At 44.7% G+C, this 22,782-nt stretch overlaps 1 protein-coding gene across 4 annotated transcripts in view; it reads left to right on the plus strand.

Moving 5' to 3' along the window:
* fgfr3 (fibroblast growth factor receptor 3) overlaps window positions 1–15,540 on the plus strand; it is a 61,679-nt gene extending 46,139 nt beyond the window's left edge. For 2 of the 4 annotated variants that reach the window (XM_061244589.1, XM_061244592.1), the window contains exons 8-18: window positions 2,617–2,761; window positions 3,818–3,996; window positions 4,850–4,998; window positions 5,574–5,695; window positions 6,024–6,134; window positions 6,531–6,721; window positions 6,974–7,096; window positions 8,220–8,290; window positions 10,922–11,059; window positions 11,569–11,674; window positions 11,847–15,540. In XM_061244589.1, coding sequence (XP_061100573.1) covers window positions 2,617–2,761; window positions 3,818–3,996; window positions 4,850–4,998; window positions 5,574–5,695; window positions 6,024–6,134; window positions 6,531–6,721; window positions 6,974–7,096; window positions 8,220–8,290; window positions 10,922–11,059; window positions 11,569–11,674; window positions 11,847–12,017 — 1,506 coding nt within the window. In that variant the 3' untranslated portion in view covers window positions 12,018–15,540. Of the gene's footprint in view, window positions 1–1,326; window positions 1,472–2,616; window positions 2,762–3,817; window positions 3,997–4,849; window positions 4,999–5,573; window positions 5,696–6,023; window positions 6,135–6,530; window positions 6,722–6,973; window positions 7,097–8,219; window positions 8,291–10,921; window positions 11,060–11,568; window positions 11,675–11,846 lie in introns of all 4 variants that reach the window. The other 2 variants (XM_061244590.1, XM_061244591.1) reach the window with 2 other exon arrangements.
* The last annotated feature ends 7,242 nt before the right edge of the window (window positions 15,541–22,782 follow it).

Here is a 22,782-nt window from a genome sequence, read left to right on the forward strand (position 1 = left end):
CTTTCACCCTTTTTCATGTTCCCAAAGAGCGCGGCTCTTTGGGAACCCGGGACAGACTCCTTCAGAAGCCAGCCTTCATCGCCTCCCTCTTCCTTCTCTTTTTGCAGTTTTTTTCTTTTTGAAACAGAACAAATAAAAACAAGCGTCTGGGTCTGGAGCTCTCAGAGGCGGGGCGCGTCGGGCCGGGAGAGGAGCTGTTAGGAGCGGCTGAGATTGATCTGGGGAGGGGGGGGGGGGGGGGGGTGCAGAGCCGGGTGGCAGAGCGGCGGTTCTCGCGGAGCAGCCATGGAAAATATGAGGGGGCTGTGGGGAAGGGCCGAGTCAGCAGAGCGGGAGCAGACCGCCAGCGTTCCCGGGAACCGCGGCTCCAGCGTCTATTTCTGCCTCCCGCATAATTGGAACAACATTCGCTGGGATTTCGGATTTTGCATTCCAAAACCACACCCCCCCCCCCCCCCCCCCCCCCACCCCAACATTAAGACGACTCGCGACATTGAATGTGTGGCACCACCATTACCGCCACTAAAAATACAGTAATTCATGAACAAAGCATTTTTCAGCTTTAGGCTTTTTTTGTGCTTGTGTTTTTGAATCCCACATTGATAAAAGGGAAAATTTGTTTCAGCTAATTCAAAAGGCAGACGCAGCTATAAAGACACTCCGCTTTCCTGTTTTTGTCTTTGTGGAATGACGAAGACTTGCATTTCTGCTGTACCCAGGCAGTTTTCTGCATTTTCAGCAGCAACAGTGGTGAAGAAAGTGATGTAGCTGTCTTTACAGAACTGCCATCTTGGCTCAAACAAGTCCATTCTGCCTGCCTCTTAATTAGACCCACAGGAACTCGCATCAGAGTCACAAAGGACAAATATTTAAGAGTGACTGTCTGTATCAATGTTCATGTCCATGGTCCTCCAAATCAATACTGTCTGCTACAGAATATTTCAGAGTAAAATGAAAGCATGCAAACTGCACAACTAGGCAGAATTTAACCTGTTTTCTGAACGATCATAATTTAATGGGTTGGGGAATCCAAATTGCTCTGTCCATACTGTCCATTCTGGGGTTTTTAATGTTATTTCCACTGAGAAATGTTTGGTGCTATACACAAATAAAGGTTAACTGCTTGATGAAAGATCCAGTGAATGGTTGACCAGGAAAGTTATTACGATACAAAACAGAACTATGTGTGTGTTGTTTGTTTGATGCGTTATCATGGGGTCTGTAAGTGATGGTGGCAGTGTCTGTAAATGCTCTGTGATGTGCAGGTGGCTGCCCGTCAGTCTCAGAGGATGAGCCACTGACCTGTCTGTGTCTGTATCTCTCCAGTCAGTGGTCAGTAGCAGCACAGAGGCCCGGGTTAGACTCGTTCTGTTCAATGTGACAGAGAAAGACCAGGGCAAATACTGGTGTCGGGCCTCAAATTTCGTAGGGAAATCGGAGAACCCCTTCTGGCTTTTTGTTCGGAAACCAGGTAACGCACCTAGTAACCCCTCCCCTTTCCTTATGCCCCGCCCTCCCTGCTCTCTCTGGCTCCGCCCGGACTTGCCCTCTCTCCAGCGTGCAGTCCTCATCCTCAGCCACACCTCCTCCTCTTGCTTCTCCTCCTGCTGCTGCTCTGCTTTGGGTGTAGCGTGCATGCTTACAGGTGAAGAAACTAGCCACCCCTTCCCCCCTGCGTACACAAACCCCCCCCACCCCCCACCATATGAGCAGCACAGTTACCAGCTGCCACTTTAACTGCCCCCCCCCAACCCAGCCAATCTCCTGCATCTCCCCTCCTGATCAATAACCCGACTCGGCACCTCTAACAAGGCAGAGACTAAGCAGCCATGCCTGCTCTTGCCCCTATCGATTCCTCTCTCCTAGAGCACACTGCGGCCATATTAGTATTCCCTGTACGAACGTGTGGTTAGCGCCGCTGCTCTGGACCACAGAGAAAGGGCACTGCATTGGACTCTTCCCTGCTTACACAGCATTGCAAGAACCCTGCAAGCCTGCTGTCAAGCCTGCTGCCTGAGGCATAATACTACCCTGCATGGTTGCCAGCTTTAGCCTGCTGGAGGGAAAGGGTCTAAAGTCCTCTCCGTCCCTCCATCCCTCTATCTCTCATCTCTCCATCCCTCCCTGCCAGTGGTCCTCCTTTCATTGGAGCGTCAGGCCAGCTCACTGCCCTTTACCCTCCCCAGACTTCAGGTGTGGGAACAGGTCCCCGTCCAGCACGCTAACTCTTCCCTCCCTCCCACCCAATCAAGTTCGCCCAAGTGGTGGGAGGCTGGCGTTCAGGGCACAGGGAGGGGAAGGGCGGGGGGGTATTCCTCGCCTGGTGGAGGAGGCGGGGCCCCTGCTGCTTTGCTGCCGGCCCCTGGGGGGCCGTGGTGACGGGTGATGGGTGGCGGGTGACTCCGTTGGTGGCTACTCTGTGTGGCGGGAATCTCAACCTCAGCACTGCTCTTTATTTCCATCCCGGTATCAGTGTGTGTGTACTTTTCCTGGGTGCTCCTTTTGGTGAACTGTGCATTTCCTCTTGGGATGTAAGGCTTATGAAATATTCTCTCCCTCTCTCTCTTCTCTCTCTCTCTGTGATTCCCTTCCTTCCTGGATCTTCCCGTGCCCCAGACGGCAGGTATAAACACTACGGATAAGGAGCTAGAGATTCTGTTCTTGACCAACGTGTCCTTTGATGATGCTGGGGAGTACACGTGTCTGGCTGGGAACTCTATTGGGTATGCTTACCACTCGGCATGGCTGACCGTGCTTCCAGGTACTGCCGCTCTCCCTCCCTCTCCCGGGGTCCTTCCTCTGTCACTGGGGTGTCTATCACACTGCCTGTCACTGTTTTACACGGTTTTTCCTCAATAATATTTGTGGTTTTATGTTATTTTGATATTAGTGAGGGTATAACATTGCATGTCTGAATGTTTGCTACAGTAAATCAAAGACCGCTTTCTAATGAATTATCGTCAAGGTGAAAGCAAATGTGTAAAATTCTGACACCATGTCGGTTCATGACGCATTAACCGCGGTGGCTGGTCTTGAGGAAAAGCGATGGCATTTTCAGACCAGGGGAAAGAGCACCATGACGTCCCTGAGAAGCTAGTCTCAAACCCTACCTCCCCTCTGTGTGTGTGTGTGTGTGTGTGTCTGTGTGTGTCTGTGTGTGTGTGTGTAACACAGGAGCATGAGGCACAGTGGTTTCAGCAGTGTGTGTGAGACGAGTTTCAGTGCCGCCAGTCTGTTCAGACACTCGGCACATTTTAACCACAGCTGAGGTTATTAGCTAAATCTGCACTGCTGTAAACCGCGGTGACATCACGCCTCCAGCTCCGTACGTGTCTCCAAATGTGGACTCAACCTCAACTAATAATAATAATAATAATAATAATAATAATAATGTTACTATATATATTTATATATATATATGTATATATATATTGAACTTTCCTCAATCTGAAAGCCCTTGTGAATGAGGGAAGCTCACCTCAAGCATCACAAACCTTGGTGTAATCCGATGTAATCTGTGTAACCAACACCTAGTTTCGCCCTAAAGTTCTCAATATTGCTTCCTCTTACTTTCTAAAAGCAATATCCGCTTTAGGTGTTGTAAATAATTAGCCTTTTATAAACAAGCTTCCTGGGCCGTCATGGAAAAATACCCTTTGTTTGAAAATACTGAGAATTCCCAAACAAGCCATTTAGCAAACAAAGCATGATTACGCCAATAACAGGTGTTAAATGTCTGGTTGTGCTGCTGTTGTTTTGGGGGGTTTTCCTGGGTGTTGGCTGACTGGTTGTCCATGTTCACCTTTGACCCCCCCAGTCCTCGAAGGTGGCGATAAGGAAGATGACTATGCAGACATCCTGATCTACGTGACGGGCTGCGTGCTCTTCATCCTCACGGTGGTCATAGTCATCCTCTGTCGCATGCGGATGTCCAGCCAGAAGACCCTGCCCACGCCACCCGTGCAGAAACTGTCAAAGTTCCCCCTCAAAAGACAGGTAACAGAAAGTAGATACAAGATTCCTTCAGATAGAGATTTCCTTTCCCTCACCCCTTTCCCTTTCTTTATGTTCCATAACAATGATAATTATATAATAACTTTATATAGCGACATAGCTAGAGCTGGATCAAATGTGTAATTGTTTTGGAGCCAAATACTTTTCTGTGCCCGATCGATCTTGCCTGGTGCAATTGAGCCATTGTTTCTATGCTGTACTTCAGCATAATAAATTCAGTACAAAACAGCAGGGTTGGATTGCCTGCATGTTTCGGTGTGTACGTATGTGTGCATGTGTGCATGGACCAAGGGTGTGTGTGTGTTGTTGGTGAATACTGTAGATATTGTTGGCTGCTTTAGGCTATCCAGTCATCCTACCCCCCTGTGGGATGAGTGGAGATGACTGGTAAGTGGACAGGTTTGTGTGACAATCCCAGGATTAAGAGATGAGTACACCCTCCCATGCACACACCCCCCCTCCCTGAGTGTTTAAATCACTCCAGGAATGGGGCCATCGAGTGAAACCATCAGCGAGTGAAACCATCACCACCAAAATGTACATACTTGCTCCTCAGATCATGGTCTTCAAGGGTCGAGAACTGCTGGTTTTCCACCCTCCCTTTACCTGGCAGTCAGGTGTGAAGACAGTATGGCTAATCAGTAGCACTAATTGTTCAGATAATTGTCAGGGAGGAAAGAAAACCAGCACTGGATTTAGGGTCAGATTTTAGTATCCCTGCCATACATAGCGTGATATAACCCCACCACCTACCCCAAACCCCTCCCCACCTCTCTGAGCTAGCTGCCCGCCCTCGCTTTCAGAGACTATAACACTTCTGTGTTTTGCATTCAAGCAGGTGTCTTTGGAGTCCAACTCGTCCATGAATTCCAACACCCCCCTGGTGCGGATCGCCCGGCTGTCCTCCAGCGATGGACCCATGCTGGCCAACGTGTCTGAGCTGGAGCTCCCCGCAGACCCCAAATGGGAGTTTCCCCGGACAAGGTGAGGGTCACACACACGTTTACATTTACATTACAGTTATTTAGCTGATGCTTTCATCAGAAGCGACTTACAATTGATTAGACTAAGCAGGGGCCAATCCGCCCTGGAGCAATGTGGGGTTAAGGGCCTTGCTGAAGAGCCCAGCAGCTGCACATATCTACACCAGCGCTTGAACCACCAACCTTCCGGGTCCAAGCCGTGCATCTTCGCCTGGATGGCTGTTGGGCTGTGGTGGGAAAAGAAGCAGCCCCTTGTTATCGTGTTTTTCGAGAAACGTGCACCCGATTTCCTGCTCTCCCCCAAACTTACAGAGGGGTGCAATAGAAGCCACAAAGGCCCACACACTTGAGAATTCCATACTCAATGAAAATAGGGGATATACATTTAAAATAGATCAAATGTAAAAACCTGGTTTTTTTATAGTGACATATCAATTTGAATATTTAAATAGAATTCAAGTGCTCATGGCTCTGTGGGTCTGCTGAGTTGCATTGGGGTAATATTGTGCTGAGATGTATTGGGCTGATGTTGTGTTGTTGATTTGCGTTTGGTTGACATTCTGTGTTGTGTTGCAGGTTGACCCTAGGAAAGCCCTTGGGTGAGGGCTGTTTCGGGCAGGTAGTCATGGCCGAGGCGATTGGGATTGACAAGGAGAAACCAAACAAACCCCTCACAGTCGCTGTCAAAATGCTGAAAGGTTTGTGTGAACATGGCTAAATGGGCAGAGAGGAACAAGTCCTCTCTTATTGGACAAATTACTGAATGCCTGAAATACATTTCCCACTAGTCACTGTAAAAAAAAACAACCATCAAAAAATAGAGAACAAATTAATACCAGTAGACAAGACTTGTCTCAAGGACTGGAATTACCAGTATCTGCCTTTGTTAACCAGCCATTAAGGCCAATTAATCACCAACTTCATCAAACACCTTATAGATTCCTCAATAGTAAGGCCATGCCAGTGAATTTAAGGTCAGGATATTCATCAAAGGTTTCTCACTGCCTCGTTGGTTTCCCTCCCCAGACGATGCCACTGATAAGGACCTATCCGATCTGGTGTCTGAGATGGAGATGATGAAGATGATTGGCAGACACAAGAACATCATCAACCTACTGGGCGCGTGCACACAGGACGGTGAGCCATCGCAATGCCAGCAGCCATAACCATGCATAAACACTTAACATAGCAGTCATACTTGTGCATGTATACTTAATATAGCAGCCATAACCATGCATAGATACTTAAAATAGCAGTCATACGTGTGCATGTACACTTAATATTGCAGCCATAACCATGCATAGACACTTAACATAGCAGTCATGCGTGTGCATGTACACTTAATATAGCAGTCATAACTGTGCATTTACTGTTACATAGCAGCTATATGAGAGATTTGACAACATTATAGACTTGACCACTGCTCTAGACTGGTGAATATGGAGAGGTATCTGCTTTAGGTGAGGATGGGTCTCTGGGCTAGTAGTTCTGATGGGTGACCTGTGATCTGTGACCTGTGACCTGCTCTTTCAGGACCCCTGTATGTGCTGGTGGAGTACGCCTCCAAGGGGAACCTGAGGGAGTACCTCCGAGCCCGCAGGCCCCCCGGCATGGACTACTCTTTCGACACCTGCAAGATCCCCGACGAGCAGCTCACCTTCAAAGACCTGGTGTCCTGTGCCTACCAGGTGGCCCGGGGCATGGAGTACCTGGCCTCCCAAAAGGTCAGTCGACCCATCTTTCTGTACAGTGACATTTACTAACGGGTTGTCATGCACTGCTACCCAATGACAAACTATTTCAGAAAGAGCTTCGCTCAACATCTGTCAGTTAAAATGCTGTCGTGTCACTGGGGTCTTTGATAGGAGAAAATGCTGAAAATGCTTTCTTCTTATGATATGCTATATCAGTTTTGAACTTGATTGGATGTATGGTGCATCAGCTCTGAACGTGATAGGTTCCTTCTCTCTTCTCAGTGCATCCACAGAGACCTGGCCGCCCGGAACGTTCTGGTCACGGAAGACAATGTGATGAAAATCGCAGATTTTGGCCTGGCCAGGGACGTACACAACATCGACTACTACAAAAAGACAACAAATGTACGTAAAGAAGCAGGGCTTGATTGCTATGTAGTCCCAAACTGAAAAAAGGGTTATTTGACTAGTCACCATAGAGGAACCATTTTTACTTCTTTATGGAACCCTCTATCATAGGTGTGAAGTGTTAAAATTCCCAGACAAAGAATCATTTTGCCCGACAAAGTACATTTGAACTAGATAGGGCTCTTCAATGGAATGACGTTGTTTTTCTGAGAGTGTACACTAGTGCCCCTGATAAGAGATATAGTATGGTAACAGGTTCATGCATCCATCTCTGCGCATGTACATCATGTCAAGAGTATCTCAATCCCTCCAGATAAGTGATGCATCATGCATCTCCACTCAGGAATACACTTGTTAGAGCCTGAAGACAGAGGACATGTGCTGGTGCCTGTTGACCCAAACTTGGATGGCAGCCATTTGCACCACAATTCAGCTCATTAATGATCTGCTGCAAAAACAAATGACACGGCCAAAATGGAGGGCAGAAGACCCCAGTGCCCTTGGAGCTCTGTAAGGGCCTTTCCCCGCCCTTGACAGAAACACACCTGGAACGAGAGTATGAAAACCGGAGCACAGCAGCTAGTGGAGAGGAAGATCCCAGCCAATCATCAGCCTCCCTGCCATGGCCATTGTTAATATGGATTTATGATTGGTAGATAGCGCTACAACAAACAATCACCAGGTATCGACCTTAAATGCAGAGCAACCAGAAAAGGAAAGGGAAAGTGTCGCAATGCGACAAAGTGCTCCCGCCGAACGTTAGCAATGTGGACACGTATCGGTGGGAATACATGTTTGACCGCTGCAGACCTGGGGTTGGGGTCAGGTGGGTTAGTTTGGGTGTGAGGGATGATGGGTAATGCGGTTGTTTTTTTCTGCATGGCCGCTCCCATTGTGTGAGTGGCGGAGCCCGTTTGAGCCGGTGGGCTTTACCGTATGACTGAACACCGCTGCGGTCAGCACTGCCCTCCGTCTGAGCGCACTCAGTGGGGAGCGGAGGGGTGGCCCCAGGGCCCGGGGGGTGGGTAGGGGAGTTTAGGGAGGGGGATTGAGCCGGTGCCGGTCTGACCCAAAACAGGCCTGCTGACCGGATGGTTCTTTTGTGTTGGTGTTGTTGCAGGGTCGGCTGCCCGTGAAATGGATGGCGCCAGAGGCCCTGTTTGACCGGGTCTACACACACCAGAGCGACGTGTAAGTCTGGACATTGACCAATCAGCCGGCCTGAGTACAGCTACAATCAGTGTCTGTGTGTTTGTGTTTCTGTGCATGTATTTTTCTGTTGCCTGGGTTTGTGTGTGTGAGTGAGCAGCTTGTCTTTCAGAGCAGGCAATTATTGTTACCTATGTTTGTGTTTGTTTGTGTGTGTGTGTGTGTGCATCTGGATTGTGTCTGTGAGTATTTCTGTGCGTGTATGTGTGAGCACTTTGTGTTTCTGTGCATGTATTTTGGTTACCTGGGTTTGTGTGTGTGCGCATGTGTGCGTCATCTGGATTGTGTCTATCTGAATATTTCTGTGTGTGTGTGTGTGTGTGTGTGGGCGTGCATGTGTGACACAGAACATGTAGTGATTTTTCATTGTAACAGAACTGATATTAGAGTGGTCTCTCTCCCTCCTCCTCATTCATCATTCTGATGTAACTGGGTCCCTCTCTTCTCGCGCTCCATCTCTCCCTCCCTCCCTCTCTCTTCTGACTCTCCATCTCTCCCTCCCTCCCTCTCTCACTCTCCATCTTTCCCTCTCTCTCTTCTCGCTCTCTAACTCTCTGTCTCTGCCCACTGCAGCTCTCTCTCTCCCTCGAGTACAGGGGAGATTGAGGAGTCATTTGCAGACCCATCTGCAGACCTGCACTTTCACACATTTTACCACCACATGAGAATATGTACTCTGAGTATGGATTTGACATTTTTAACAACCCCCACAGACTATACACATATCAAAATATTTACCTAAATATTAATACTTTATGGGTGGCACGGATGGTGCAGTGGGTATCACTGCCGCCTCACAGCAAGGAGGTCCTGGGTTCGAATCCCCGTCGGCCGGGGCCTCTGTGTGTGGAGTTTGCATGTTCTCCCCGTGTTTGCGTGGGTTTCCTCCGGGTACTCCGGTTTCCTCCCACAGTCCAAAGACATGCAGGTTAGGCTGATTAGAGAGTCTGAATTGCCCATGGGTTTGAGTGTGTGAGTGAATGGTGTGTGTGCCCTGCGATGGACTGGCGACCTGTCCAGGGTGTATTCCTGCCTTTCGCCCAATGTATGCTGGGATAGGCTCCAGCCCCCCTGCGACCCTGTTCAGGATAAGCGGGTAAAGATAATGGATGGATGGATGGATGGATGGATTCATACTTTATTCAACATTACGATTGTGAAATTGTGTCTGGTAAGAAAGTTCACAGACATAGGAGATACTCTAATATATTTAACACGTTTGACGTCTTTTAGTCGTTGTTTTTAGTGTCCAGTTTAAATAGTGAGGGTGGAGTGCAGATAAAGCCAGAGCCGCAGTAGTGTCCCTGGTGCGTGGACGAGCTCCGGGGTGTGATCTGTGACGCGTTTTTAGCTGCTGCACCTCTGAGAAGATTGAGCACTTTGCAGTAAGGAGTCGTATCGGTCTGTCTCTCCCTGCGAGGTGCGTGTGTGAACTTTGCTGTGCAGGGCTGGGGGAAAGACCGTTCAGAGGCCTCTGACGCCCCCCTGCGCTGTCCGTAACTGCACAACAGCGCACTAGAAACTGTTGTCACAGCCTCCCACAAAGCATTTCAGTGTCTTTTAAATTCATTTCTATTCATTGAAATGTAACTTAAATATACATTGGGATTTTCCACTGCTGTAACCACAACCAAATTCAAACGAATTTACAGGCTGTAGCATTCAAAATGGCCATTTACAGAACATCATCGTTCACCAGTGGGGATGCTCGCATCTGTATTGTTGTGGTTATGGTTATAGGTCTTGGTGTGGCTTTAAGACTGACTGTGGTACCATTGGGGGGGGGGGGGGGGGGGTGTGGTTCCCCCCTTTCCCAGGGATGCCATGGGCAGTTCCTATCCTGGCTCAGTGACATGAGCGAGCACTCGTGCGATAATGACACAATTACCCTGATGGCCGAACGTTTGGCAGGGACGGTCACGGCTCAGTGACCAAGCCTCTATGGCGGTTCTCGCAGGGAAGCCGGGTGTGGATAATTCCATTAACCGCACCCTGCTGGACTGCAGGAGATCCGGGCTGGGGGGGGGGCTGGGTTGGGGGAAAGTTTTGGATAATGAGCCACTGAAATATACAGGCCTGTCACCCCCTCAGATTACCACTGGCTCTTATACTAAAACTGCTGCAGCTCAGATAGTTAAAATGAAATGTGTGTTCAGCACACATGGCAGGTGTGTGTGTGTGTGTGTGTGTGTGTGTGTGTGTGTGTGTGTGTGTGTGTGTGTGTGTGTGTGTGTGTGTGCGCATGTATATGTGTGCGTGTGTGTGTATCTGTTTGTGTGATAGTGCACTTTGTACTGACACCTCCCCACCAGAGACATTAGCTGCACTGAAGCCACTTCTCCTTACTAGACCAACTACAACAGCTGACCCGTGTTTGACAGTAATTGGCAAATATAATTAGTCGGTATATAATTAGTACTGGTGAGACAGACAAAGGCTATTGTAATCTGTCCAGATTAATTATGGTTGTGTTTTTTTGGCTACCTAAATTGAAAATAAGTCTAACTCAAAGCCACATTAAGCCCGCATACAGAGCTTGTATTCTGTCCATCTTGTACACTGCAGATTCTTTGTATAATTTAGATGATTTTGTTTTTGTCTCTGTTCTCCCAGCTGGTCCTATGGGGTGCTCTTATGGGAGATCTTCACCCTGGGGGGGTCCCCGTACCCAGGCATCCCCGTAGAGGAGCTTTTCAAACTGCTGAAGGAGGGCCACCGCATGGACAAACCCGCCAACTGCACCCACGAGCTGTAAGTGTCCCATCCCTCTCGGCTAGAAACCCACCAACTGCCCATCTCACAAGGCTGCAAATCCATCAACTGCACCCACAAGCTGTGATTGTCTCATCCCACAAGGGTCCACTGTCTACAGGCAGTGCAGAAAAATCACGAAACACCTGGGTAAATGAGGTAGGACAGGTACAGGCAAAACAGAAGCCGTGGAACAGGTGTGGCTCATCCATTAATGAAGCGAAAGACATCCCAGCATGCAGAGCATAGTAATTCTGGACCAGCATTGGTTCCCTAGTTGTAGTGTAGCTGCTTCACGACTGAAAGAGAATCACAGTGTGATTTTAGAAGAGGGTGACTGCTGATGTACATTTGACTGGAGCTTTAGTGCCCAGGACACCTGAACTTGCTCTTTTTATAGAATATTCCGGAATGTTTTCCAGCCGACCTTCTCGTGGAAGAGGCAATTTGTGTTCAATTTGTGTTCTAAACTTCAGCCCGTCAGTGTTAACAGGATTTCCCCGCTGCAGGTACATGATTATGCGGGAGTGTTGGCACGCTGTACCTTCCCAGAGACCCACCTTCCGACAGCTGGTGGAGGACCACGACCGTGTCCTCTCGATGACCTCCACAGACGTAAGTACACCAGCCGTTGTTTTGGCTGTTTTGGATGGGTCTGGTGTGTTTGGATGCGTGTAATATGTTTTGGGCAAGTGTAGCGTGTTTCAGGCAAGTTCCAGTGTTTTGCCTGAGCTTAGTTCAGTTTTGGCTGACGGCGACAGTGTTGTGTTTCTTTGTTTCCCGGCAGGAGTACCTGGACCTGTCTGTGCCATTTGAACAGTATTCCCCCACCTGCCAGGACTCCAACAGCACCTGCTCCTCCGGAGACGACTCGGTCTTCGCCCACGACCCCCTGCCGGACGAGCCCTGCCTGGCCAAAGAGCACCAGAGCAACGGGGTACTCAGGACACAGACCTGAGGAGGACACAGCACACGCCCCAAGATCCTCTCCTCTTCTTCCCCTGTTCCAGCAGGAGAACCGGGACGAACGCTGTACTCCAGAACAATCGACAGCTTGTAGAACCTCATGTTCTGTGGTCCAGGTTTTGATTATTATTATTTTTTACTGTGTGAAGCTGGGAGGGACCACTCAGCTTGAAGGTGTTCTTCATCCAAACCCGCTCTGAATCAAGGATTCACTTCCTTATGTTAGTTTTTTGTTTTTTTCTGACACTTATGTGGTCACTTCAACGCCGTTCTGTGCCTACCAAACGCAAAGGACAGAGAGGATGTCCGTTGGGAAGAGGGGAGTGGACACTGTTGCCATGGACAGTTTGATTCCCTTGTGACCTCTCCAGAGAAAATAGGCCAGTCTCAATCTAGTTACACCCGGTTTTACGGACCCACAGGGAGAAAGCCCTCCATATGGAGATATGCAATATCGGGGCCCAGTGTCAAGCACAGGGGTGCGGCTTCCCCCCCTAGACTTTTCCCCAAATTATCAGCCAATGAAGGAACTAAGAGCACCAGAGTGGGAGTTTCATCATTCTGCTACCTGGAATCCATTGTGATTGGCTGGTCACTCAGTAAACACAATGTGATTGGTTGGTCACTCAGTAAACACAATGTGATTGGCTGGTCACTCCGTAAACACAATCTGTTTGGCCAGTCACTCAGTAAACAGAAATGTGACTGGTCGGTTACTCGGTAGCCACACAGCTTGTGCTGGCTGTAGTCTTAATGTGTCGCTAAGATGAACACACTTTTTTGAAAGTCCTTCATGAGAGTTGCAGTTGTAGTTCTTGCCATCAGACATTACATGGTCATATTGGGAGGCTTAAAAGCAAAAGTAAATTAATTTTTGTTTTTGTGTATTATCTGAAAAAAGTTTCTATTGTAAATATATAAATACAAATATGTATCATAATGCTGTAAGCAGGAGTGTACTTAAAAGAAATATACATTTTTTGAAAATTTTGAAAATCCAAACATTGCAATCTAGGATATACTGTTGTGATCATATCATTTAATCTTTTGAAGTTTATTTGAGTAATTAACATGTATATTTGTAATTTATTTATAGACTTAACATATCTGTTCAAAGGGTTTAAAAAGCTAGTTTAGGATATTTGGTACTGTAAACGACTTGAGTTTTTCAGATTTTAATTTTATAACTTATTAACAAAAGAAATGAGGCAGGATCTTTTCTCAACCTTCAAATTGGCCAAGTCCGATTTTGATTTTTTTTTTTTGTTTACAGTTGAAAGAATGTATGAAAAAGAAATGGGAAAATTATTTTAGATGCATAATTGTGTCGTAGTTTATACACAGATATATGTGAAACTATACACATTTAGTCCTGGATTGCGGTGGTGAATTATTTAACAGCACCACAGCAGCCTGCAAATAGGGCAATGACAGCAATTACTCAGAAACAAGGCCATTGACCTTTAACCTTTAACAGGAACCTCCAATGAAACCACCAGATACTTCCACAGATCCCCCACCCCTCGTTTAACAATCTAGCTGCTACCCAATAGTATTTCTCCTAGATATGAAGGAATGCATTGTGGATACACTTCCTGAAAGTGAATTTCACAAAGCAAAAAACAAAAAACTCTGAATTGTGTTTTTTTTTAATGTATGTTTTTTTTCCAGTTTTGTTTTGTATGCATTGTCTTAATGAACAGTTCTAAAATGCCAGTGCACCACAAAGGGGGTGTGTGTAGACTGTAATATTTTTTTTATTATTATGATTTTTTTAAATCTCAGATCCAGGTAATGCACTGTCCCATCAGAGGCTGCCAGGACAGAATCCCTTTGCACAAGTGCATTGTGGGAATCGTGGCCAAATATTCCTCAGTCTCTCCACAGCTGTCCCTGGTTGACATGAGGCGAAGGTTTAAAATGTTAACGGGCTCTATAATTAGTGACAATTGCAAAAGGGAATGGTGTAGGATTACCTAGTGGCATGTAACAGCAAAATGTGTCTTGCTGCTAAAATGCGGGTAACTGCTAATTCAGCGTTCCATGGCAGTTACTTCAATTTACATTATGCTTCCGCTTGTCGGATAATTGGCCCATTTTATTTGTCTCTAAAGTGCCTGGAACTTGTCAAAAATTAGGGGAGGGGAGTGTAGTTAATTTAAGATTAACTTCATTTGAATGTATCAAATATCTACGGTTGCCAAACAAGGGGGTCTTAGAAGACCTGGTGTTTTTTTTTTAAGAATCTGAAAAGAATAGGCACTTGTGGAGTATGATTTGGATTGGATGTTGATGTATTTTGACTTTGTTCTTCCAAGTTGGGTAAAAGCTTTCCCTATGGTGAGAGTGTTTTTATTCGTTCTGTGTTTTCCTTGCGAGGAGCCAGCTGAAAGGCAACACAGACAGGCATTGTGTCGTGTAGCCCTGGCTTGTGTAGTCTTTATGGAGCTTTCGCTCCTGTGGCGGGTAATAGGGACTTCTGCTATCTGATGGCTCGGCCTGGTTTGACCTTTGAACCTTCCCTGGCTGACCAAGGGGTGCCTTTTCTTGTGTTCGCTTCTACTACTGATGGTCATCCAATATGTTTCTTAAGTAACAAAGCAGAGATGGTGGTGTGCGTCTATTCAAATCTGAATGAAGATCCACCGCACACATTGTTATTTATTGTAATGTATTTATAATGATTCTGGTTTTATAAAGAGGGAACTGTGATTCCACACCCACAGTTTTTTTTTTTTTTTTTTTACCTTGGTAGAAAAAGCTGAATTTCAGACGGATTGAGTCGGCATTCCGAGGTACGCCAAGTAGCTTATCAGCAGGGGGACTCCCAGAAAGAGTGCCAGTCGAACTCTTATAGTACTCCAGAACTTCTCCTCTCCTAGATTGGAATGCTTAACCATCATTCTTCCAGCCAGTTATCCTTATTTTCTCTTGTTTTAAGTATCTTGATAGTACCATGAAGCTCTTACTAGAAGAAAACATAATTTATAGTTGGAAATTACATAAGTGATTGTTGTACATTGAGTAAGTAGATTTTATATAGCTGTGTGATTTGTTTTTGTTTTTTTGTAAAATTATAGAAAGGAAAGTTCTCCTTTACAGTATTTTCTTAACAAAACTCATTACAGTACATGCATTCCAGCTACCTATTCCTGGCGTTTAAAATGAAATTGCATACAGGTATGTGAGCAAATTTTCAAAAGAATTAAGACTAGATATCTATATAATTTATTTTTTTCTCAATATTCTTTTTTTTTTCATTTGTAACAGAAATGTAGAAAAGGCTGACTAATCTAATCATTTGATATGTAGAACTTTTTGTAGAATTCTTAACGGTTCTCCTCTGTGTTTGGACCCTTCGGACGCAGTGTTCTGGTACATTCCGCTACACAACACCCCGCGCATTGTCACCCCAGACTGGGTGAACAGATTTTTTATTTTCATATCAGTCGCTGTGCCTGACAAAAAACTATGCTGTTGAAAAGTTTTTTTCAATAAACACATAACAAACCACACTCACTATCTGTTCATTTATTTTGTGTGTGTATGTGATTGTGTGTGTGTAATTTATATTTACGTATTTTATGTATTATTTGATAGAGATATCAAAATAGAGGTATACAATGCATAGTGGTTTTAAAGTCATCAGGAATGCAATATCACAGAAAGTAATATATTTATACTGTATATTACTGATATGTTCTGGATGCTGAATTACTAATTAAGACTTAAGACATCATATGCTTTCATGCACGTGTTTATGTTCAGAAGATTGCATCATCATCAAAAGCATCATCAATCTTCCCTTTAAAAAAAAAAATGTAGTATTACTTTGTATTAATAGGCCATACTTAATAAACATGAGATTTTGAAAAGGTATGAAACAATAGGACACAATTTTAACACCCAGTTTGATAATCACAACACACTACTGCACTAATCTTTCTAATAATTCAAATCGTGAAATATCTTGCAAATATTGTATTTGTGAAATAGCATGATTGAATACCTCCCAAACCAGGGTAGGGGGAACTCTGAAGGGGATACAATGACGAAGACGGCTTCATAACTTTATAAAATATGCAGTAACTGCTCAGTGTGCCTCCAGGATTTAATTAAGCCATTAACATTCATTACACATATGTTTTGATATGTTTTAAAATATGGCAGAAGGTTTGGTCTTTAGCGCATATTCAAAATAAAAGATGATAAATCCTTGCAGAGCCCCTAATGGGACCCCCGGTGAGCATGGGGCCTGGGGCCGCATGCAGACCTCCAGGCTCTGCTATTGCTCTCTAATGATGCAAATCTAAAATAATGCCTATAGTGAATATCTACATTTTTACTCGATGTAAAAGGTACTAACTGAAACTTTGATAAAAATGACTTTTATACTTTATTTTATAGGGTAATTTGATAGGGTTTGATCTGATCTATGAAGAACTGCCCTGCATTTAAGTTCTGCTTTGTTAGGACATGAGAGCTCTGAATCTCAATATCTCAATTCTACTCAGAATCCGGATAGAACCTTATAAAATTGATTATATATGTGTCTTATGTAAATAAAAATTGCACACAGGGGCCAAACACAAAATGTCATCCAATGCTCATGACTGGTTATAAATGCAAGGAGTTGAATGTGTTGCAAGTGTCTTGGGATCAGAGAAATGCATAGTTCATCCATTTCTATATTACGAGACAAAAACTTCAACAGGACCGTGTAGTGATTCTATAATGATTCTGTGTTTCCGTCAACCTGAAGCTCAACAAGGAGTGGGTTGTCACATCAACATTTTATTTAAACCCCATTATGAACTCTTTGAAACCAAGTTGCCATTTTGTGACTTGAGTAAGCTTTCTACAGTTCACTTTAGTGGTGTATATGCAAATATTTATATAATTCTAGACAGGCATGCACATATCAAAGAAGATCAGTTACGGTATCACACACCAAATCGCTGGACTGCAACTGGAATGCACAAATAAAATAATAATGTAACCATGTGTAACTTTTTGTATAAAAAAAATACACACCATGTATTGTGCGGCCATACCTCCTAATGTGTTTGTATATTTCCATCGTTTCCGCTGGGTAAATAAGTGCTTTTCTGTGACAGCAGGTAAACTGTGGGTCCCTTTCCTGTTTGTGGAGTGTAATTTGGGCTCCAGAGGCTGGGGGTGGGACAGTGGGGGTCTGTGTGTGTTTTTCGGGGGCTTGGCTTCGGTCCTGTCTGACGTGTGTCCCGACTGGAACATCCTGCCCCCTCCCTGCATGGCTTGCCCGCTGAACCGGCTCATTCACAGGGTCCTGTGAGGGGGGCTTGTTTCGCTCTAAAATGGCCACTTCTTTCCAGGTGTTTATGGAGCCGTCGCCCCACCAAACCCCCCCTCCCCGACAACCTCAATCAAAGAGTGAGCAGGTACTGCACTCCACCAAGTGGACAAACTCAGACCTAAAAGGTGCCCCATTGCCATGTTAAAGGGGCGGCGGTTTATAAGTAATTCCTCGTCAGTGGAGACAGATTGTTTCGCATGCGCTTCATGGCACCCTTTGACAGTTTGAAAGCAGAAGCAGCTGGTTTTTTACAGTATAAAGTTAGAGTTTCGTACCACATTTAATTTGAGTTGAAGTTGAAGTAGGAATTTACAGTCTAGGCCCAGTGGTTTCTTTAATTGCAGCTTCCACCTTTTGTCTGGAAGTTACTGCAGTGACAAGACACAGCATATGGATGTGGGCTCCTTGATGTCAACACTCAAAAACACTAGATTTTTGTCTTGATGCAATCCTCAGCTTGAAGCCTAAAATGCTTCCAAAGCAGAGTTACTGAATTAGCTAGATAACTGCACTGAGTAAAACCCACAAAGCAGGATTACTAAATTAGCTGGATAAAAGCACTGAGTAAAACCCACAAAGCAGGTTTACTGGGTTAACTGTAGGTTTTACTTTGTGCAGTTATCCAGCTAAATTAGTAATCCTGCTTTGTGGAACAGAGCCCAGCAAACTCAGTCATCCTGCTTTCTGAAACAGGGCCCAGCTAACTCAGTAATCCTGCTTTCTGAAACAGGGCCCAGATAACTCAATAATCCTGCTTTGTGAAACAGGGCCCAGCTAACTCAGTAATCCTGCTTTGTGGAACAGGGCCCAGCTAATTCAGTAATCCTGCTTTGTGAAACAGGCTCCAGTTTCTATAGTCCTGTGCCCCTTAATTCCACAACCAGCGGTGCTAGCTTTAGCTATGTAGTCATTTGGCACTGACTCATAGGATTGAAAAAGCAGGTATGAGAATCGCATGGAAAACATGCTTTTCTGACACATGAAATGGCACAATGCACTCATTTCAGGGCAAAAACAACCATGCTTGTGTTTCCTTTGGAAACTGTACTTTACTGAGATGCAAATGAGCACTTTGATTTTTTTTCAGGATGTTAAGGGCACTGGAGGTTTTGGGTTTTGGACTGGGTGGTCTCCTGGTTTGGGTTACCCCACAGGGTGTGGCCACAGAGGTGCTGAAGGGCCAAACCATCGCTGGGAGAGAGGAGAACACTTAGCTGCTGTTAGCATGGTGATGTCATCAGATTCCCTTCCACTGAGAGGAGGAGACTGGACAGACTGGACACACGCCTAAACCTACTCCACATAGACACGTCTACTGAACCATACCTGAGTGTGTGTGTGTGTGTGTGTGTGTGTGTGTACATGAGTGTGTATGTGTGTGGGGTGTGCATATATGCATATGGGAAACAGGCGTATATTACATATTTTGACACTTGTAGGCGATTTAATCTTTAGAAAGATTTTACATTTCACATTTAAATTTTCCCTGGATTGCTCATTTCACTGGTAGATCATCTGCATTTTCACAATGTTCAATTCACAATGAACACAACAGTACACATTTTCACATTGGAAAATAGCAATACGATTAGTTTTCAGTTTATTGATAACCTTAATTGCCGGCAACTGACAAGATATAGATATTTACCATGAACAATACAATACAAATAAAACTACAAAATAAGAAATAATAAAATAGAAAATTACACAAAAATAAATAGTAACTGCAGTAACAATGTATTAATATATCCAATCTAAAAATCCTCTTTAGTAAAAGAAAAGTAGGAGGGAATCACAATGCATGTTGCATATAGCACCTTATATAGTTTGTTTCTTTTTGCGCTTTTGCACCTCTCAGCAGAACTCATCAGTCAGAGCAGAAACAGAAACATCTGTTAACTGCTGATCACTGTCCTACCCAGAGCCAAGCGGAGCTGGATATTTCAGGGAACGTTCTATATTCCCCTTAGTAAACAACCCAAAGAATTTCCTGACCAGAAAAGACGGTTGTAAACAGACCAAAAATGGAGGTCCACAGCGCTGGTCTCCCAAACCGGGCGACCTCACCCAAGCGCCGAAGGCACGGCCACATTAGCGGCTGTGGCGGGAGGGAGAGAGGGAGGGAGGGAAACCGCTTGAAGCGCTGCCAAGCTGGGCTTTCGCCGTCCCCGCTTTTACTCAGAAAACCGCCCAAGCTGCGGCGGCTCCGTGTTTACGAAAGTCCCTGTTCGGCAGAAAGTAAAATAATTATTAGTTCCAATCTGGTTTGGAAGCAAAAAAAAAAAAAAAAGCGCAAAAAGAGTGGGGTTGCGTAGTTTTTAATCTGTGAAATTTAACCCTGTAGTAGGGTGGGAGGTCACAAATTTGTGATTTCCGAACATTCTAGCACTGATGTAACGATCACTGCTGGTGTTCTACAACACTGACATGAAAAAAAAAACTTACAGAAAAGCCCACTCTTCAACGGGCCAATGTTATGTTACGAGAATGCGAGACGGAAAAATATATAAACCATCATCGCATGGTACGAGAAGGCTTGATTTGTTTACCGACAGTCTGTCGCAAAAGTTCACTGCAGTTTAGTTAAAAAAAAGGGGGGGGAGGATTCTTGCAAAGCTTTGTTCCGTGTGCTTCAACCCAGTTCGGGTCAGCTTTGTTTGTGCAGACAAAAAGACGTGCCACACAGGCCCACAAACGCCAGTGTACATAACCATGGCAGATTAGGGGGGTTGTTGGAATGGAAGAAATTGTGTGTAGACATGGTGCCCAAATCATATAACCACTGTGATACTTATATCTACTGGGATAACACAGGAAACGGATTCCTTTACCCAACGTGCCCAACATGCAAAACACTTTAAACTGCATTTACATTGTATGAAAAGTTCTATACAAATAAAGTTTGATTGATTGATTGAACCCATTTTGTTTTGGACTGGCAGAAAGTTCACATGCCCAACAAGAGGCCAGAGAAGTACGTGTGTTCATCTGATACACTATCCCAGCATAGCCAGTGCCTGACCATTTCCCACACTAACAGACATGCTGGAGATAGCTAGTGTCAATCAATCTCTCCCTGACAAACCAGCGGTAACCTTTCAGGACCTCGACTGGATCTGTTTACGGCTCGTTTTTTTCCTGGTCAGGACATTCCTCCGCTTGTTTACGGAGTGGTAGTCCTGCCAGAGCAGGAGAAGGCCTCCTCTGTGAGGGAGGAGAGAAGATCTCCCACGAGGATCTGTGTCCAGTAAGATAATGAGGTGGTAACTGAAGAGGTTCCTCCTGGCACCCATTTAGGGCTGCCAGAATTAGGATGTGTGAAAACCGGACAACGTGCAGAGCCAGAAGCCTAATCAAGAATGAGGTGGAGAGCTATTGGACCTGACGGCAGACTGGAGGGGTGGGGGCATGGATGCTATCATTATCGGAAGCCTTCATGGACTGGGGTGGGGGCAATTTGAATGGGTCACAGAACCACAGGGGTGATTAAAACATGATTGAGACTGTATTTCAAACTGTACATTTCTTTTAATTTGGCTACTCAGACCAGACATTATATTGTCCGTTCAGGACCACAAACTGGACCTGAAACAAATAACTGCACATTCGCCATGGAGACACACAGAGCACTACTGACCACTGGCCAGATTGTACCCTTCCTAACCCTACTGGGATAGAACCTATTGGGTTTCCACCACCTTGACAGTGTCATCAAATGACATGCCCAGACTTCTGCTAGCAATGCTACGGCTATATTGGCCTGTGCATGTGGCAAGTACCTTTGCAACTCAACCACTAGGGGGCGCTTAAATAAGTGAAGGACTAAAGGCTCGCTCAGTCTGGGCTGCCTTGGAAGAAGGATTGAGTAATTAACTGTCAATCAAAGAATGTAACTACTTTTAGTCACGTTATCCTAGCATTTTGGAAGTATATTCATTTTAATTTGGCCATTTCTAATGAAAGCCACAAGATCATAAAACGACATATGTTGTGATTTTAAAACTCTTGATTTAAGTCATTAGAAAAATAAATGGGGTTATGGCAACCTTAGTTTAGCCACAGGTTATATGAGATGTAATAAGCTCAAGATCAGCAGAAGCTCAGTGTAAGTAAATCAGTAAGTAAACCTTATTGTCACTGTACAAGTACAACTAAATGTCGTTTGGAGCAAGCCTGTAGATGCCCAATTAAATATAAAAAGACCATAAGGTATAAAACTATAAACACGAGATACAAGCAATAGTAAATATAGTAAGAGCTAAAATACCGTACACATGAAGAAAATATTGCTCAGAACAGATTAGTTGCAACAATAAATATGTGAATAAATAAATAGAGAACAATCAAACAGTCACAGTAATTGTTAGGTATTACCCTTAAATTGAAAATTGTCTCAGATTTCAGCCAGATTATGCACTGAGAATTAGACATGTCCTGTTATGACATGTCTTCCTGATCTTTGCTTTTCACATTTTTCCTTCATGTTTAAGATATTCCTATCTTCTCCACTAGAGGGCATATCAAGGTGAGATTGGGTGATCACATATTCTTTCTTTTGGAATGGATTCCATTACACTTTTTTAAAAAGTCCTGCATATTTACCATTCACATTGAGGTGTGCTCTTAAAACTCAATCATAAAACTCAAAATGGTATATTCAGTTGATCACCCAATGGTGATTAGATTTACACATGGAAGTCAAGTAGACAAACTGTGTGTACAAGTGGTAATTTTATCCGCTTCTATGGGCTAGATTTAATTATTTTTCTGTGATTGACAGAAGCTGAACCTATAAATTAACATCATTTTGGTAATGTAAATTACTGTTAGTTTTGTAAAAGAGAATAGTTTTACCACATATTTTCAGTTGGCAGTTGGGTGGGTGTGTGCAGCTTCTTCATCCCACCAGACTGCCTGTAGAGCTCTTAAACGTACTGAGCCAAAATATGCAAAATATGACAGATTTTCATTTTAAATGTTTCGCCCAAGGTTGTTTAGTTGTTTACTCTGTCTCTTTTATGGACAGCTGTTTGTGAAGAGAGTTTAAAAAGATGCTACCCTCAAGTGCACCAGCCGCAAAGGAGACCTGGACTCCTGTCAAAAAACACAATTAGTCATTTTCCAAATGTTTAGGCACAGTAGCGGGGACCAGTTTAAACATTAACTTTTCCCAACACAGCGTTCGCTATGTGCCTGCAGCATGCTAAAAGAGCAGAAGTTTTGAGCTGCCAGTCTATCTGCAGGTCCCAAACAAGAGGGGAGGGGAGCAGCAGCGGAGCAGAGGCCAAAGATTCGCTTATTTATTCCAGAGCTGATCAGAACACACTGCGATGACTAAAATACTTATACAGTAAATAAATTAGTCATCCTCCAGCATAGCTCAGGGTCACTTCACCTCTCTCACTTTATTTTCTATTTTCTC

The sequence above is a fragment of the Conger conger genome, chromosome 6 (assembly GCF_963514075.1).
Source record: "Conger conger chromosome 6, fConCon1.1, whole genome shotgun sequence".
Taxonomy (NCBI): Eukaryota; Metazoa; Chordata; class Actinopteri; order Anguilliformes; family Congridae; genus Conger; species Conger conger.